Here is an 18,657-nt window from a genome sequence, read left to right as displayed (position 1 = left end):
GGTTTCTTCTTCATGTCATTACAGACATTAACGTACTACCTCTTAAGGCCACTGGGATGATTAAATGAGACCCCGTATGTAAAACATGAAAATTGGCACCTGGCAAGTTGTAGATGCTGAGAAAGTAAGACCTGCCTTCCCCTGCCAGCCATTCACCAGGAGTTCAGACTCCCACAGCTGACCCATGTCTTCTGAGAGTTCCTCTGAGGAGATTTTTGTGAGTCTGAAACCCTAAATCAGCTTCAAATCCGGCTGTTGAAGAGACCTTTGAAGACACCTGGTCTATCCTGAGGCAGTAAATCAGCTCCCTGGTAACTAACCTGCAGCAGACGCAACGCTGCTGGGCCAGCTGGAGACTATGGTCTCATGTCCAGTCTTCCACTGCCCTCTGCAGGTTGCAGTGAGATACTGCAGTCAATGCTGGCATCCCCTGTGCAACACCAAGCCCAAGGACCCTCACTTTACAGAGTTGAAGCAGTTTACAGATAAGACAACAAGGCAAGGCCAGGTGTCTGAGGAAGGCAACACCTCGGAATAGCACGGTGATTTACAGCTCACAAAGCACTTGCCTGTTTGATTTTCATGACCACCCTGCCTTGCCTCTGTTCCTAAGCTCAGAGGGAATTCAGTCATTGTTCAGCCCTGATAGACTAATAACAGCTGACAGACACATCTCAGTTTCAGGCCATGTCCTAGAACATTCCAGAAAATCAATGAAACGGACCTGTGTGGATCTCAGTGCAAATACCTGTTTTATTTCTAAAGCTCTTCAGTTTTAATCATGCTGTAAAACAGTCTAGAATATTCTGAAGGAATTTTGTAAGAAAGTGTGTGTGTGTGTGTGTGTGTGTGTATACATGTGAGTGTTTGGTGTGTGCATTCTCTAGCAATGAAGGTTGGCTAATATATGGCAGATGTCAGCATTTGGTGTGATTATGATGATGAATAAGCATTTCTCACATGCCAACCAGCTGACAGTATCATTTAGCAGTGACATCAAGCACCGGGCTCAACTGCGTGGTTTACACTGTCCTTCTTCTGTGGCCAGAACCGTGGATCCCATCCAGCAGAATGTTGGATATTTTATACAGTGAAGGCACATGACAAGGTCACACCGTCCACCTAGCACCAGGTAGTGATGAAATCACCGGCCAGAACAAGCAGAGGGGATGCTTGCCTTTCTCCTATTCTCTTTTCCAACCTCAGACACTTGGGGGGATTTAAGTCAAGTTCATGAAGCCCAGATAGCACGTCACAGTAAGGGAACCAAGTCTCTGAGCGCTGCAGTTCCCTTATGTAACTGGAGTTTTTAGGTCATATATTTATAGACGTTTAGATCCAGAGAAGACCTTAAGAGATTATTCCAGTCCAATCCTTTCATTTTGCAGTAAAATGAAGCACAGAAAAGGAAAGTGACAGTCTAAGGTCACAAAGATAGTTAGAGACATGGCTGGGATGAGAATCCAGGCTCCTTGACTGTTTTTTCTGTGGCCTATCTTGATTCGAGTAGCCTCATTTGTAGATGGGAACTACTGGCTTCAGTTGAAGATTTTTAAACCTGATCTTTTTTTAATGCACAAAGGAGAAGAAGAAGCTAATGCACTGTAGGTACTCAATAACTGGGTTTGTTGGCTTTTGGTGGTATAGAATAATCTTACTTTATGCAGCTTAAGAAGATTAAATCCAATTAACCTTGAATTTGTTTCATGCTTTATTCTCTCCAATGAAGTGCTTAGAGGTTTGAATCTCACCCCACTGTCCCATTGCAAATCTGAGTGTGGATATGAGGTTATAATATGATGCTCACTGGTTTGAAGGAAAAGCTTTCTGAGGAAGGCACACAGATTTAGAGTTACTTTGGTTTATGCTTCTGGAGGCTTGTGGAAATCCTCTTTGAAGAACAGCTGCTGTCAACACTTGAGGTTATACAGGCTGTCCAGTGAGTTGGGACATAGCACAAACACTTCCTAAACCTATTTCAAATACATGATTACAACAGACATGAAATGATGCTAATTGCCTACTAGCCACTTGGGCCTAACATTTCTGAATTTGCTTATCATTGTGTTTATAAATCATATTTTTGATCAAAATCTTCCAACGCATTCAATGTTCTTCCAAACACCATCCTGATGAATCACACTGTTGTCATCCTGCAACTTTTATAAATTCATGTTCTGAAGGGCAAGTTCCATCTTCCATGGAATCCCCAGTGTAGGATAAGAAGACTCCAATGGGGCTTTTTTCTTCAGACCTTCAGAGACCAGGGTTTACAATTTTCTGGTACATCAGTGACACACTAGGAAGGAACAATAGAGAACTTACTGCAGGGTCTTCTCATAGCTCAGGACACCAGTGCCAACCACCATTCCAAGACCAGACACCACTCTGCAGTCCCAGCTGTTGGGAGTGCCCCCAGGGCAGGACCCCTTAATTTCCTAGTCATTCGTTTATTTTTATTTTTTTAATTTATTTAATTTATTTTTATTTTATTTATTTATTTATTTATTTGTGGTACGCGGGCCTCTCCCGTTGCGGAGCACAGGCTCTGGACGCACAGGCTCAGCGGCCATGGCTCACGGACCCAGCCGCTCCGTGGCATGTGGGATCTTCCCAGACCGGGGCACGAACCCGTGTCCCCTGCATCGGCAGGTGGACTCTGAACCACTGCGCCACCAGGGAAGCCCTCGTTTATTTTTATTAAGCACGTTCCATGTGGTAAGCACTGTGGCAGGCTCTGGAGATCCAGGGATGACCAAATACAGAAGTGGTCCTTTGTCATGTGACACAGTCCTTCAAAAGCACAGTTGGCTCATGGATCAGCTGCTCATGCAAATCCATTGCAGGGATTTAAAATCACCTGTGTGTTGTAGCATCACAAAGGGGCTTAGGTTAGAAACTTTGCTTTAGGTCTAGGGCCTCAGAGGGAGGGGCTCATCAAATCATTGAGTTCTGCATCAGATGGTTTACAAGGAGCTAACTTCGCAACCTGTGTGCGCTTACTGGGAGCCATGCAGCACCCCCGCCCTCTGAGAATGGGGTTTGGGTAACTGTCAGCACTGGGGCCACGGTGGGAAGGTTCTGGGCTATGGGAAGGTTGCTGCACAGGTGTGGGCAACTCACTGCCTGGGAGCCCTGCACATGGGCTGTGTGGTCCTCACCCTGAAGTTAAATCTACTGGAAAACCTAAAGGGCAGCCTGACTGGGGACCCATCTGCCTTCCTCACCCTCAGTACTGATGGCAGATTTGCCTGCCCCCAGGGCTTCTCCTGTACCCTTCCCATCCCTGGAACTCTGGGTTCATGAGTACCCACTTCATCTTGAAACCCAAAAGGCCTATCAAATTTCCTATCAAATACCCAAGAGGAAATCCAACTTGGGTATCAGGAAGAATCCAGTTCTGCTAACTCAATAGAGGCTGCAAAGGCAGTTGGAGAGTCCTGTGTATGCAGGGCCCACTTCAGCCCAACTCAGAGACTGGGCTGCTTCTGAGGCTCCAACAGTGGATGAAACTGTCCTGGCACAGTCTCCTTTTTCCAGGCATTGTCTCCACAAGTATCACATAGGGGCTTCCCCAAAATGATTCCAGTGACCGTGGAGTTCACTGCTACACACGCCTCCAAGGTAGTAACCAATCACCACGTAGTGCAATCATCTGGTTTCCTAAAAGGCTGCAAATTCTTCAAGGGCACTTATGTGTCCCCAGTATCAGCATGGCACAGGGTAATCACAGAACAATGTGGTCCGTCTCATTCATTCATTAATTCTTCTTTTTCTCTCCATTTCCTTAGTACCTCACACTGTGTGTTTAACAAAGAAGGGTCTCCAAAATGCCAGTGATGGACACAAAAGATTAGGCTCTTCTGGAGTTTTATCCATCACCCTCATCTTTATGGAAAATAATGAAATCTGTGGGTGATAAATGTGCATCAAAGAGCCCTCCTTCCTCTCAGGAGGCCTAGCTGCAAGCTGCAGCTTTAAGGGTTTCTTGTTATTTTCCTGCAGGTTGGAGGAGGTACCTCAACTGCATAGCAGAGGGTGGGCATGGACCCAAGGCTTCCCAGTTGAGAGAGAGCCTACTGTGTCACCCCTCTCTCTGCAACAGAACCCTCCCCAGGCTATGCCCCGCCTCCCCAGACCGAGGGGGCATCATACCAGGGTGGTGAACTTGTCCACGCAGGCATTACGGATCTTCTCCGGGGTGGCGGGGCTGTCTAGCCGGAAGAGCTCTTTCGTATTATTATCTGTGTGCTGAGCCCGAGCTGCGCGGATGGCATCCTTGATGGCGAAGAAGATGGAGGCGCCCAGAAAGAGGGGCGGCTCCCCAACAGCCTGAGTGGACAGAGCAGAGTGTAGGCGGGGAGTCAGGGGAGGGCCCAGCTGCCACATCTGCAGGGCTGGGGATGCCGGGGAGCCCAGCCACCACTAGTGGCTACGTCGAGCAAGACAGGAGGGACGGTTAAAATTAATCAGAGGCTGAGAACAATCAGTCTAGTAAATGACTCAACCTTGTGGGTGTATTTCTTTTAACTCTTACTGTGTGATTTTCTCTGATGACACCATGCAAATACAATGGACCGTTGAAAGTTATATTAAGTAACTATATTTTACAGACAAAAAAAAAATCTGACCCTTTCCTCACAGCGGTAAGCCTAGGGGAATAATCTACCTGCAGCTCTGTCACCAACATTTACAAGCATCATAATTATTCTGACAATTTGCTGAAATAGAGGCATCATGACAAATAGGAATTAAACTATTTTCTAGCAGAGGTTGTTTTATCCCCCAAAGCGCAGATCACAGACTGCCTGTATCAGAATCACTAGGGACACTTGCTAAAAACGCAGGTTCCAGGGCTGTACCGCAGACCCACCGAATCAAAATTTCTAAGGGTGAGCCCAGTGGAGCTGCATTTGTATCATGAGCTCCAACGCCCAGTGATCTGATGTGCAGTGAAGTGTAAGAGCCAATGGCAAGGATCACAAAGTATTCCAGGCCCTCCCACAGTAAAGTAAACCATGAGATGAGCAAAGGGCTGTGTCTCATTGGTTACAAGTAATTATCTGTCTTCCTTCCCAGACCAACGACTGTATCAATCAGCTTGATTGATTTTCAACCATTTTTTCATACTTATTCAGAGCATGGAGGAAATAGAGGATGGTTATAACCATCCAGGAGTGCTAATCAAGACTTAAGGTCTAGTGGTGGACACTGAAGGAGGTGGAAGTGTGTGCACAGAGGCGCTGCCCCCTGTGCAGTGAATAGGCTGATTCTCATGAGACAACATGGGTGCTGGACCTGTGAGATCATCTCTAAGATCAAGCATCGGGGATGCACACCTGAGACGGGGGTGTAGGTCAGGATTCCACCTACAGAACTGAACTAAGGAATCCCTCTGAGTGTACCCACAAGAGCTGGCTTGGACCACACAGAGGTGGTGTCATCCTTGACCCAGTTCCCTATGTTCCCAGGCAGGACTGCCCACCCCTCCATTGCCCTCACCAACGCTCGTGTCAGGCTCTCCTCTCTCTTCCACACGAGCCCCCCACAGACCCACATGGCAGGTGGCTGGAGCCCCTCATCACCACCCGTGGTTTCCCACAGTGTAGACTGGAAGGTAGCACAGACCCAGGGCAACAGTACCTTGGATGCATAGATGGCCTTCTTGTTGGGACAGTCACGGAGCAGGGACACTCTGAACTCAGTGGGGATACTGCCAAATGCAGGGATCTTGTAGGTGCTGGGGCCACGGGTGTGCAGGCTCCCCTCAGGGGAGTAGTGTAGCTCCTCCAGGGTGAAGAGGCCCAGGCCCTGGACAAATGCCCCTTCCACCTGCAGGGCAGACAGAGACCGTGGCTACCCTGCCTTCCTGCCCCCCTCACCCAAAGACAGGTGTTGCTTCCCACAGCAGGCACCAAGCCCCACCTGCAGTGGAGCCTGGAAAGAAGCTGAAAACAGCCCCCCACTGCTTCCCTGGCTCCCGCCCCAGCCCAGAATAACTGATCTGGGCCTTTGCCAGGCATCAGTGTAGGCAGAGCAAAGGCACTGACGTTGAAATCAGTTTCAGAACTTGTCGGCCGTTCCAGGAGGGACACGCAGCTGTAGGCGTAATTTCCCATTAGAACCTGCCGCAGGGCAGATGGAGATGTTCCTTCCACGTTGCCAGGGGAGAAATGGCGACCCCGAGCTGAGAAGCAAGCTCGTGGGCTAATGGTGGCTGAGTGTGCCGCAGGGGCCCACGCCCCTCCTCTGTGCTGAGTTGGACCATGCGCTTTGGGGCAGCCCCACAAGAGAGGAGGACTTTCCTGGATAGTAGAATTGAGGCTTTTTGAACTCCCAGCCCTGCCTGCCCTCTGGGAGAAGAGCGCCTCTGCTGTAGCGTACAGATCTCTTAAAGGGCACTGCCATGCTCTGCTGGCCCACACGTCTGCTCTTCCAGCCTCACTGCTCGTGATATGTGGCGCCATCTTAGCTAAACAAGTGTGTTTGGGGGAGACCAGGTGCTGAGCATCTGCGTCCGCCGTGCTGAGCCCTGCGCCGGCCTGTAGGAGGGGCACCTCACCACAATTGTTCAGTGAGTTAATAAACAGATTTATGACTGAGTTTCTCTATACTCAGTAACTGTCCAGTTTTGAGAAACAATGAACATTTTCTGCCAGATGGTCAATACCTCAGTTCCTGATTCCTCCGTCTTCTTCTGTTCTGCTGCTCTGCTTCATACTCTCATATTTTCCAAAAGGGATTTTCTTCCAGCCACCCCTTTAGTCCTCTTGCTGGAACCCCTGTCCTTTGCTCCCAGGACCCTCCACCAACCCGCGCTTGGTAGCATTTACTTCCTAGGGTACCACAGCTGTCCTCGGTGGAAGAGGAATGAGGAGGGAGAAGATGCCTCTGACCTGAGACCCCACGGCCTGCACATTGATCCCAAACTCAATCTCCACTCCCCCTATGCTCCCACTCAGACTATGCATGTGTGAGTGTGTGTGTGCATGTATGCGTGCGTTTGAGTGTGTGCACACCCAGTGTTCCCACCACCCATCATCTTGTTTTCTGACGTATGAGTGCCCTTTCCAAGTTTAACCACGTGGATTTGTCTTCCGCCCCGAGAGTTGGGTGGGCTCTCGTCTACCTAGATCCCACTCAGGGAGACTCACTTGGTACCGTGCTCAGACCTGCTTAAAAATGACAGTGGACAAGATGCTGTGGCTGGGGACCCTAGGAGGTGGTGGGGCACATCAGTGGCCAAGTCTCTCACCACTCTGACACCCCAGGAGTCTTACCTGTCCAATGTCGATGGCAGGGTTCAGACTGGAGCCAACATCCATGACGATGTCTGTGCGGAGGTTCTAGTGCAGACGGCGAAATAAAAGCAGTTTGAAAAGAAAGGGATGTGTGGAACGATAGAGGGGTCTCGGTGACCCTTAGGTTATTAAGTGCCAACCTGAGTAGTACTTGCACAAGCAGAGCACCCCAGGCACACTCAGGCAGGAGTCTGAGTAGGAAGGGCAGGTCCCCAGGTCCCTGAGGCTTTGAACCTGTCTGTGTCTGGGTCGATCACGTAAGGAAGGGGTTCACAAATTACATTCCACAGGCTGAACCCAGCCTGTCCCCTGTTTTTCTACAGCCTGTGAGCTAAAAACGGTTTTCACATTTTTAAATGAGTGACAAAAATAAAAAGAATATGTTGTGACACATGAAAACTATACGAAATTCACATTCAGTGTGCATAAATTACATTTTATGGGAACACATCCATGAGCATCTGTTTACACACATTCATGTCTGTTTTCACACTACAAGACAGAGTGAAATAATTCAGGCAGAGTCTCTGTGGCCCAGAAAACCTACAATATTTACTCTCTGGTCCTTTATAGGAAGTTTGCCAAGGCATGATTTAACACATTATTTTCTCAACCAGAAAGTTCATTCCTATCAGCTCTTTGTATTGCAATTTCAGACGTTTCTCTTGTCCCCGTTAGTACTAAAGTTTTGCAAACTTCTTACCTTATGATCCCCTGTTAAGCAGTCAATTTCCACTTCAGAGCAAGCCACCCCATAGGTGAAGTAGTGGAAAGCATTCCCTGAGTTCGTCTCAAAGCTGTAGCCAAGGTTGGGTGTCCTGGGGGAGAAAAGAGAGAATACTGCACGTGTATTAAGAGGAACATGCCCCCCACTCATACACACACAAGTAGCTTGTCCCATAAAATCTTAAGATGCTAAAGGTTTTATTTTTTATTCAGCTGTTCTTCAAACAAGTCCATGAGTTTTGAACATTTTGAACCTGTTCATGAAACCCAGGCACCCCAGAGCATTTTATCCCTCGTCTCTGCTCTATTTTGCCAATGGCCTTTATATGAATCATTCTGTAGAGCTGAGCAGTGGAGGGTCCCAGCATGCTGGCCTCTACATGGTAGAAATGGAGGTGACAGATCTGCCTGAGCTCATGAAGGACACGTAAGCTACACTGCAAACGATCTACTGAATAGGAATTCAAGATCTCAGAACCAAAGGTTCTTTCTGGGCCGGCTTGTGAGCTTTTCATACAAGTTCATCTGCTCACGGGGCTGCTCACCTTTCTCAAGGTGAAAGGTAATAAGATCAGTACCTCGTGCCAACTTGGGCGCCTCTTAAAGCAGCCACCTTGCCTGGTATTACTCCTCATCTACTGATCCCTTCTAAGTTTCAACAAATGATTTGAGGAAAGGGTTGCTAATAAAAGCAGATGCTCTTTTATAATTTTTTTTCTTTTTCAATCCTGAATATAAGATTCCAATTTTGCATGAGTCAACATATACGAATGTGTGTGTGTGTATTCTCTGCTTATAATACTCTGTATCTGTGCTATTCTATTCACTACACAGAAATAATGATGTGAGCTGATGTGATCAGAATCTGCATGAAGACAAAACCAATACAGGGCTGAGGGAAAAGGCTGCTCCCAGGAGATCATCACCTTCTTTGACCTCTGAACTCACCATCTTCATCTGGGTGTTCCCTGATATAACCCCAGTTTTATCAACTCTAAAAATGAAATAGGAACTTATGAGAAAATTTGCATTAGTTTGTGTTTGTGTAGGTCAAGTATTACCCAACCCAAGGAGCACTGGCAAAACATTACTTTGCCCTAGAAGTATATATATATATACATTTATATTACGTATATATTATATATATTCATAAATTCACACAAGACCTTTTAAAGCAAACATTGAACTATTTTCCAAATCCACTGATCTGTGAAAGAGAAGGTACTAGTTAAATCTCCCAGAGAAAGCTAAAACATTATGGCTGACAGTAAATACGATCATATCTTTTTACAGCTTCTAAATCAGATGGACAGGGTCTCTGCTACTGAATTTTAAAGTTGCAGAAGATATGTGCTCTTTTCTAAAACTCCCTTTAAATCCACTGAATTCTGTATTTTGTAACAGGACTATGTGCTCTAAATCCTCCTCTCATTCTTTTGAAGGAAAGCCTCCTTAAAGAAATCTGACGCGTAGCACAAAGTAACACACACGGGTAACTCAGAACACCTGATGCCTCTGGTTCTTGCAGGAGAATGCTGAGAGGGGGATGGCTGGTAACTGACCCACTATGTCCATAAATGAGGAGACAGGTTCAGAGAGCACCAGTGATTCCCCCAAGTGGAATAGTATACTTTAAGACCAGAACTAGAACAGAGGTCTTCCAATATGACAGCTCGTGCTTTTGGCACATAGTTGGGTAAGCCCACGTATTTTAGAGCATCTTTACGTTGAAGCTAGTGGGAGTCCATTGGAGAGACAAACGTTTTGGTGGAACTGCTCTCTCCTGACCATAGGCTGACAGAGTTCAGTGCTGGAGGGCCCTGCAGAGGTTAAGATGACAACACATTGTAAGATGGGCGAGACCAGTGCCTTACTTACCTGTAAAACCCGGTAGCAGACAAGCTCACTGTACCCCGGAAGGCAGCCATGACCTGAGGAGAGGAAATGGCCATCAGGAAGGGGGAACCATGGTTTCCAGAAACGCTGGCCCAGCACTAAACTTTCAGGAGCTCGTCCTCCTCCTCTGGAAGCTGATCAACTCTTTTTACTAGTGATTCTCACTTCCATAACTTACCTCCCCTTCTCACCATACCCCTTGTACTAGGTCCTTGTCATCTGAAGCCTGGAGCACTGCAGTAGCCTCTTAACTGGTCTTCCTGCCTCAAGTCCCCTCCTCGCCCTGCCGTGTAGCCCAGCCAAGTCAGAGGGATCATCTTAACACACCACACTACCCATGTCACTCCCCTCCTCTAGAGCTTTCCACGCCTCCCCATTGCCTACAGAGCAACAGACCAAATGCCCGACATTCAGGACTCCAGTCTTCTCTCTGGCCTTATGTAACACACACACCATTGCTACTCCAGCCAAAATCAAGTGTTAAGTCTCTCCCAATCCTTCATATCCCCACACGTCTGCACCTTTGTTTACGTGGGTCCTCTGCTATATCTGTCCAAATCCTTTTCTTTCCTCAGCAACCAGCGCAAGCTTGCCTCTTCATCCACTTCTCCTGTGATTACTCCCTAATCTGGGCATTACAACAGCAGCTCTGTGCGCTGCTCATTTGATACTTAACATGTTAGCCTTGTGTTCTTACTTACACTTTCCTATTAATAAAGCTATCCATCTCTCCATCCATTCTATCTCTTTAACTACATCATAAATTTTCCTTTCCTTCCTCCCTTCCTTTCTCCTTCCTTCCTTCCTTCCTTCCTTCTTTCTTTCCTTCCTTCCTTCCTTCCTTCCTCTCTCTCTTTCTTTCAAGATCCACAACTCTAAGATTTAATTTGTTACTGATATAGTCTGCATCATGATCATTGTCAATTGCCAAGCACTTTACTATATACCAGATGCTATTGAGTCCTTTACAGATACTGTCTTACTTAATATTCAGTGCAATCCTATAAGATCAGCACTTATGAAGATTATTATCTTCATTTTACAGATGAGAAAACTAAGGTTTAGAGAAAAAATTTCTCTAGGTTCCTTACTATACGTGCATGATATATATACATAGATCATAGTGGCGGCAGTAATGGCTTGTTTTTCAGTACAGTACAAACACTAAAGAGCTTTGATGCCTGTCATCTCCTGATCACACCCTTCTGATAATGGCCTTTGGGGTGTTATCTGTCTATAAGGAACACTGGACTACAGGGCCGATAGGTGAGGACAAAGCCCAGGTCAACGGATTGGAAAGGCATTATTAAAAACAATTACATTGCCTTACAAATCCATACTAAAATTCAAACTACCAAAATCAACCCACATTCATGTGGTATCTGTGAGTGGGGGCAGGGAAGTACAGGCTGCATGAGGCAGAGTAAGGGGAGTGAGTCAGAGAGAAATAGCTTATTTCCTTTGACTCTATTGAGGGAGACTTGTACTATCTGTGCTGGTTCACGTGTGGTCACATTTTATGCGTTACTATTATATCCAGTCCTTTCATTCCAACATTAGGGGAAGGTGAGGCAGGGCCACCATTGCTATTTCTGCTCATGGGAGGAGCTGAGGTCTCCCACCTGAGAGACACTTCCTTGCAGCCTCCCTCTGAGGGTTTCTGACATGCAGGCTTCTGAACCAGAAATCAGAGAACTGGGTTCATTCTTACCATGAGTGCTTGTTGAGTCACTCTTAAAATCACAGAGACAATATAAACTCGTGGGCAGTATCTTTTTCCCTGCCCCCTCACAGATAGAGTCTCTGGACCCCAGAGCTGGGCAAGGGGAGAGGCTCCTGGGGTAGCCCTCCGAGAGATGGAGGTTTGGAGAGAACGAGGCTCATCAAAACTGCAAACAGGGCTTCCCTGGTGGCGCAGTGGTTGAGAGTCTGCCTGCCGATGCAGGGGACACGGGTTCGTGCCCCGGTCTGGGAGGATCCCACGTGCCGTGGAGCGGCTGGGCCTGTGAGCCATGGCCGCTGAGCCTGTGCGTCCGGAGCCTGTGCTCCATGGTGGGAGAGGCCACAGCAGTGAGAGGCCCGCGTAATGCAAAAAAAAAAAAAACAAAAAACTGCAAACAATCTTACTCAGCCATACAAAGAAACGAAATTGAGCTATTTGTAATGAGGTGGATAGACCTAGAGTCTGTCATACAGAGTGAAGTAAGTCAGAAAGAGAAAAACAAATACCATATGCTAACACATATATATGGAATTTAAGAAAAAAATGTCATGAAGAACCTAGGGGTAAGACAGGAATAAAGACACAGACCTACTAGAGAATGGACTTGAGGATATGGGGAGGGGGAAGGGTAAGCTGTGACAAAGAGAGAGAGAGGCATGGACATATATACACTACCAAACATAAGGTAGATAGCTAGTGGGAAGCAGTCGCATAGCACAGGGAGATCAGATCGGTGCTTTGTGACCGCCTGGAGGGGTGGGATAGGGAGGGTGGGAGGGAGGGAGACGCAAGAGGGAAGAGATATGGGAACATACGTATATGTATAACCGATTCACTTTGTTATAAAGCAGAAACTAACACACCATTGTGAAACAATTATACTCCAATAAAGTTGTAAAAAAAAAAAAAAAAGACTGCAGACAAGTGGGGCGAGGGACCAGCCCCAAGGGACCAAGACTTCTCAGTGAAGCAGAGGTAGCACTCACCCCATCTTCTGAGGCTCAGGGTAGCCGAACCCCTAGTTCCCACACGGCTGTCAAGATTCTGGATCAAAAATTCTCCTCAAGTGACTTCCCTCAACTATGAACATTGTAGAGAGGGGCCCAGTATGGCTGAGCATTTACTTGTCCTGTGAAAGTATACCGCGCACCTCAACTTCTCTCTGCCTGTGTGACTAGATCCCGACCTCCTATTCCTGCCCAGGGTCGGGGACAAAGCCCTGTTCTTAACTTCACTTTAATTTGCAAAAGCGACTCGAATCAGCTCAGACTTACCCAGTCTTCCCAGGAGCCACTGGGATTCTTTCTCTTGAAGGGTTCCAGCCTTGTCAGGATGGTCTGGCAGGCTTCCTGAAGAACACATGCCCCACATGGCAGACACATCAGTCCTCTGCATTCCCAGACCCAAACAAAACCCCGAGGTCCTCCAAGTGATGCTGTGCCCAGAGTACCACTCAGACAGCCTTGCCACCCTCTTGGGAATGTCTGAGTCCCAGGGTAGAAGCCGTTGGCTCTTGCTTGGAGAGCACTTCCTGACCCAGTCCTGAGGCTGACAGAGGGGGAGATGTTGAGGGATCCCTAAGGAGGTGCCTTCTCCCATCAAACGCCTTTGTTTGATGACATCAAACAAAGCACGTGGTCTGACCTGGCTGACCCCACAATCGAATTTCAATTTCGCTCCATTGTCTTGTGTCCTCCCAGAATCCCCTGCTTTCCCTCCAGCTGCCCTTGCCCTCCCACGTTCATCCTTCCCGGCCTTGGTGGAAGTGGTGTGGTTCTTGAGCCCCTCTTTTAGCTTGGTGTCCCCTGGAGAAGAGGGCCAGAGGCATGGCCACAGTCACGAGCCTGCAAGGAGCCATTCCAGCCCCCAGCCCGGGGACTCTCCAGGCGCCCCGCCTTGGGCTGGCCCTCAGCACGGTGGCCCCTGAGCCTCCTTACGTAGACGGCCTGTCCGTAGATGTCGGTGCTGACAGAGGCAGCCGTGGGAGAGCTGTTAGGCACAGTGTTAGTACTTGTTTCGCTGATATAGATCTTAGAGGTGGGGATCTTCAGAGCTCTGCTGGCCACCTGCGAACAGAGAGGACGTCACCCCCTAGGGAAGAGCTTGGCTACCTCCTCCCCAAGATGGGATTCAGATTCACTGTTACAGGAAAGAAAATCATTTCGTAAACCATAATTCTACTGAGACTCGGATGTTCTCACATCTGTCTGAATCTGAAGCAGCACTTTATGGAGTGGTTTGGTTGGATTTTAAAAAAGTCATAAATGTAATGGTGATGAACAATGCCTTTTTAAACTAACCCTGGCTTTTAAAAAATATTCAGTTTGGCCAGTACCCACAAGCCAAGCAGGTATGCCAACTCTAATTCAGCACCCCTGGGAGGAGTCCCGTGTGTGTGAGGGTAGCCAGCTACCTTAATACACATAACACACACACCTTACACGCAGTCACAGAGCCCTAGAGTGCTGGTGATGGAAGTGGCTTGAATCATCACCTGGCCAACCCCTTTGCACAGATGGGGAAACTGAGGCCAAGAGGAGGAGCAGACTTGTCCAGGGTCACATGTAAATGAGCAGCAGGGCTAGGGCCAGAGCCTAGGCCTGCCTCTGCTTCCGGTATGTGGCACTGCTCTCTTTTTCACAGCATCTTCCCTCACGCAGACGCCACAGTGCTGGGGCGGACGCCCATGGTCTCCAGACTGCTCACCTGGACCATCTTGGTGTGAAGACCTTGGCCCATCTCTGTGCCCCCATGGCTCACCAGCACAGAGCCATCTGTGTACACATGGATCAGGGCTCCTGCCTAAGGGAAGAGAACGATACCAAACAGAAAATTCAGCAAATCCTAACTCAGTTTAAGGCCTGGGACCAAAAGTACTGGAGCCCGGGAAAAAGAAAACCAGCAGTAGAAATTTGGATAGAAACCTCAGACAGAAAAATCAAAGCAGTATAAATCTCATGATCTAATTATAGAGTCTTTCAGTAGTTTGCAAAACTACTTCTTTTTTTCATATCTCTCTGTCACCTATCCTAAGAGGGAGGTAGGTCTTTGTCCTGATTCTCCTGACGAAGAAATGGGATCAGAAAGGCAGAACAGATGCCCATAGTCCTATAGGCAGGAAGATAAGAACTAGACATCGACCCCAGATCAAATAGGGATGCGCAAGTTCAACTTTCATTTAAACAGCAAAGAGTTCCTCTGTTCAGCTCTGTTCCCGTGACAATGGGCTTTCCCTTGCAATACTGCAAGCAGAGGGGGAAATGGGGCCCCAGTGCAGTGGAGATGGACAAAATTATATAAAGCAATTACCTGATTCAGAAAAGGAACTGTGAAGCTTATTCCAAATTTGGTAGGAATTATGCACAATCCTCTCTTTTTCCAACAATTCTCCCTGGAGGAAAAAAAAAAAAAAACATTCTCATAGCAACTTCTCCACTATATTCATGTCAGATTGAACATATTTTATGTCAATATCTTTGTAAAATTGGAACAAAGCATCCTTGGAATTACCCAGTTAGTCTCTGTCATAACTGAGCTGTGCTTCAATTGTGTAGACAAAATGAGAACACTGGAAATTTGGGTTCTAGATCCTCCAGTGGAGCTGAAACAGGGCCCACCCTTGAAAGTCTTGAGTGGGATTCAGATTGGGTCAGAGTGCTCTGGTGATCTTGGACTCTACTCGCCCCAGGGAGGAACTGTGGCTTGCTGATGATAATGATAATACTTTCTTTGTGCTGTATATTTGGTTATCCAAGTAATTCTGTCAGAAAGACAGAGCCAGCACAATTATCCCCACTCTACAGATGATGAAACTGAGACCCAAGGAGATGGAGTGACTGCCAAGGTCCCATTTATAGATTAGTGTCAGAGGTAGGCACATAACGTGGTGTTCTTAGCCCCAGGCCGGTGTTCTCTAGAACATCGTCTGCCCGGAAGGCAGACAAACATATAAAGATGGACCACACCGATGTGCTATGACGCTGAGTGCTGTGAGCCCCGAGCCCCAGGGCTGAAGACCATTTCAGGATCTTAAAGAGATGGCTGTGAATGAGTTAGCAAACACAGCAGCCTCCTAAGTTACCTATTAAGTAATTCTTCTTATTTTGAGTTCAGCAAGAAGGCTATAGAATCTGAAACCCAGAGAGCCCCAGAACGTCAGGCTCCTCCCCTCCTGGCACTTACTTGTTGAACTTGTCAACCTCACACTTCCGGGCGTGATACTGAGAGCTCTTCAGGCATTCATCCCAGCACCTGGGCAAGCTGAAACCCTCAAGCCTCTGGTTGAAGTGTGTCAGGTCCCCTTCTCTGTACAGGTTCTTCCTCCGTACCTTCCCAAGGAGAGAGACACTGAGGCCTGGCCGGTGGCAAGAGACCAGGCGGGCATAACTGGAAGTTGAGCTTCCCGCCCCTCGCCAGCACCTGCCCATCCTCTACCCCCACGGGAGATGTCCAAGATACAAAGCAGGCTAACCCCCTCTGACTTGTGCCCCCAAATTCCCCGCTTACTTCCTCTGCAGGCAGCCCACAGGTCACTGCGACGTCACTCATCCAGTGCTCGGCAATGAACAATGCCTGGGGCCCCCCAAAGCCCCGGAAGGCCGTGTTGGAGGGCAGGTTGGTCTTGCACAGCCGCCCAGTGCCCCGGACATTGGGGATTTTATAGCTGTTGTCCATGTGGAGTAGAGCTCGTTCCATTATCTGAAGCAGAAGAAACCAAAATGGGAGAGAACGATGCATGGATTTCACTGGCTCCTCTGAAAAGGAATTTCAAGGGCTGTGCACATCCCCACCTCTGCCAGCCCCACAGTCAACTGTTCTTCCTCAGGCCCAAATTATTTCTTTCCTGGAGTGTTGCAAACCTCCTTAGTGCACTCCTGGCCTTCTGTGTCTCCTCCTTCTAATTTATGCCTCATTCTGAAATATAAGGTCATAGCAGGTCAAGCACTTGCTTCAAAGTGGCACTTACTATCTCCAGAGTAAAGTCTGTATATCTTTAAGCATGGAAGTCAAGACACTTACTGACCTTTCCCCAATACACTATTTTTCTTTTAAATAAATAAATATTTTTATTTATTTATTTTGGCTACATTGGGTCTTCATTGCTGCCCACGGGCTTCCTCTAGTTGCGGCGAGCGGGGGCTACTCTTCGTTGCGGCGTGTGGGCTTCTCATTGCAGTGGCTTCTCTTGTTGCGGAGCATGGGCTCTAGGCACGTGGGTTTCAGTAGTTGTGGCACACGGGCTCAGTAGTTGTGGCTCTTGGGCTCTAGAGCGCAGGCTCAGTAGTTGTGGTGCACGGGTTTAGTTGCTCCCCAGCATGTGGGATTTTCCCAGACCAGGGCTCGAACCCACGTCCCCTGCATGGGCAGGCGGATTCTTAACCACTGCGCCACCAGGGAAGTCCCCCAATATACTTTGATCCTCTTTTCTGACTGCATGTTACTCTCACCCGTAAGGCCCCTCCCCACCATATCCACCTGCTAAAATCCCCATTCAGCTCCCACATGGAGGAGCCCCTCCCAGATCTTCTAGTTGGAATTGATCACTTGCCTCTTTTAAAAAATTGGTGACTTTATTCTCATTAAACTTGCACTGCAAATAGTTTAAAGAATCAAATACTTCCATAAGCCATGTTATGCAAAACAGCAGCTGCCTCCACTTTCTGCCTTCCACTCCCCAGAAGCAACCACTTATTCTCTGTCAGCTATTTACATTGTCTTCCACATCTCTAAATAATGTGTTTATATTGCCACTTCTTGACTTGTTCAGTTTTAGACTTTTTATACTGTTTTCCCATCATGGAAAAGGAGGATTTAGTTCCCGCCCAACCCCCTTTCTCTACATATACGCCAGCTTCCTATCCTGCCTCGTCCTTGTATAGTTATACTTTCTTCTCATCAACCGTCCATTTAATCATTCTGTAAACATCATTTACAGCTGAACCATGTAGTTATACTAGGTTTACTTCTCTTTGTTGATAATATTTTCCCCCTTGGAGTTAACAATTATCTTTACTTTTTTCACTTGCTTCATTTTCTATGCACATATTACTACAAATTTGTTTTCAATATGTTTAAACACATTTGATTTTCTATTAGTCTCATCTTTTTGAAGAAATTGTTTCTGGAGCCTTCTGGCCAACTTCAAATTTAAATTGGCAGCCCCTAGGCTTCTGTTCAGCTGTCACCCAGGGGTTTTCCCCTCACATTCATCCCAAGGATTCCCCCTGCCTCTCTCCACATTGTATCTCCTGTTTCTAGATCCCATGTCTTCCCTTTTCTTAGTTTTACACCCTTATATGATTGGAGTACAACCGTCAACATCTTCCCAAAAAGTGTATATCTAAAGGTACATTTTTGAGAACTTGCATGTCTGAAATGTCTTTATTCTATTCTCACCCTTAATTCATGATTTGGCTGTATACAGAATTCTAGGTTGGCACTAAGTTTCCCATTTACCCTCAGCATTTTGAGGGCATTTTACGAGTGCATTCTAGCTCCCCAGTACTGAGAAATCCAACCAATGCCTTTCCAACTCTTGGAATGAGTTCCTTTTTTTTTTCCTCCCTGAAAATTGTAAAATCTCCTTTGTCCCCAGGTTTCTAAAATTTCACAATAATGTAAATTAGCATAAGTCTATCTTCCTTAATTGTGCTGGTTACTGGATGGGCTCTCTTAATCTCAAAATATATGCCTATCAGTTTTGGGAAATTTCTTGAATTATTTCAAAATAGTTTTCCTTCTCTCTCTTTTTTCAATTCTTTCTTTCTGAAACTTCTATTATTTGGATCTCCTGGACTGGTCCTCAAATTTTCTTGTATTTTCTTGCTATTTTTCCCCATTGTTTTCTCTTTTTTTAAGAGAGCACCTCAAGTTTCTTTCAACCCTTCTGCTTTCACAGTTTTAATTCACAAGGCTTCATTTTTATTCTTAGACTGCTTCATTTTTATAGCATCCTGTTCTTTCTTTAAAGTGTAATAACTCATCTCTCTGATGAGCTAAATGGTAGCTTCT

The 18,657-nt window shown here is 46.9% G+C and overlaps 1 protein-coding gene across 3 annotated transcripts in view; it reads right to left on the bottom strand.

Annotated features, from left to right (window-relative positions):
- Positions 1-754: 754 nt before the first annotated feature.
- The window catches only part of XDH (xanthine dehydrogenase), a 62,202-nt gene continuing 44,299 nt past the window's right edge, over positions 755-18,657 (bottom strand). For 2 of the 3 annotated variants that reach the window (XM_081254163.1, XM_081254164.1), the window contains exons 25-36: positions 16,153-16,344; positions 15,829-15,974; positions 14,956-15,037; positions 14,353-14,448; positions 13,584-13,712; positions 12,921-12,995; positions 9,906-9,958; positions 8,005-8,119; positions 7,281-7,346; positions 5,644-5,832; positions 4,156-4,332; positions 755-2,299 (exon numbers count right to left, since the gene is read on the bottom strand). In XM_081254163.1, the coding sequence (XP_081110289.1) occupies positions 2,249-2,299; positions 4,156-4,332; positions 5,644-5,832; positions 7,281-7,346; positions 8,005-8,119; positions 9,906-9,958; positions 12,921-12,995; positions 13,584-13,712; positions 14,353-14,448; positions 14,956-15,037; positions 15,829-15,974; positions 16,153-16,344 (1,371 nt within the window). In that variant the 3' untranslated portion in view covers positions 755-2,248. Of the gene's footprint in view, positions 2,300-2,322; positions 2,861-4,155; positions 4,333-5,643; positions 5,833-7,280; positions 7,347-8,004; positions 8,120-9,905; positions 9,959-12,920; positions 12,996-13,583; positions 13,713-14,352; positions 14,449-14,955; positions 15,038-15,828; positions 15,975-16,152; positions 16,345-18,657 lie in introns of those variants that run through there. The other variant, XM_081254165.1, reaches the window with a different exon arrangement.

Source organism: Mesoplodon bidens (assembly GCF_964165515.1).
Source record: "Mesoplodon bidens genome assembly, chromosome: 14".
NCBI classification, from domain to species: domain Eukaryota; kingdom Metazoa; phylum Chordata; class Mammalia; order Artiodactyla; family Ziphiidae; genus Mesoplodon; species Mesoplodon bidens.
Note: the sequence above shows the minus strand (reverse complement) of the source record. Positions and strands in the feature narration are given on the sequence as shown.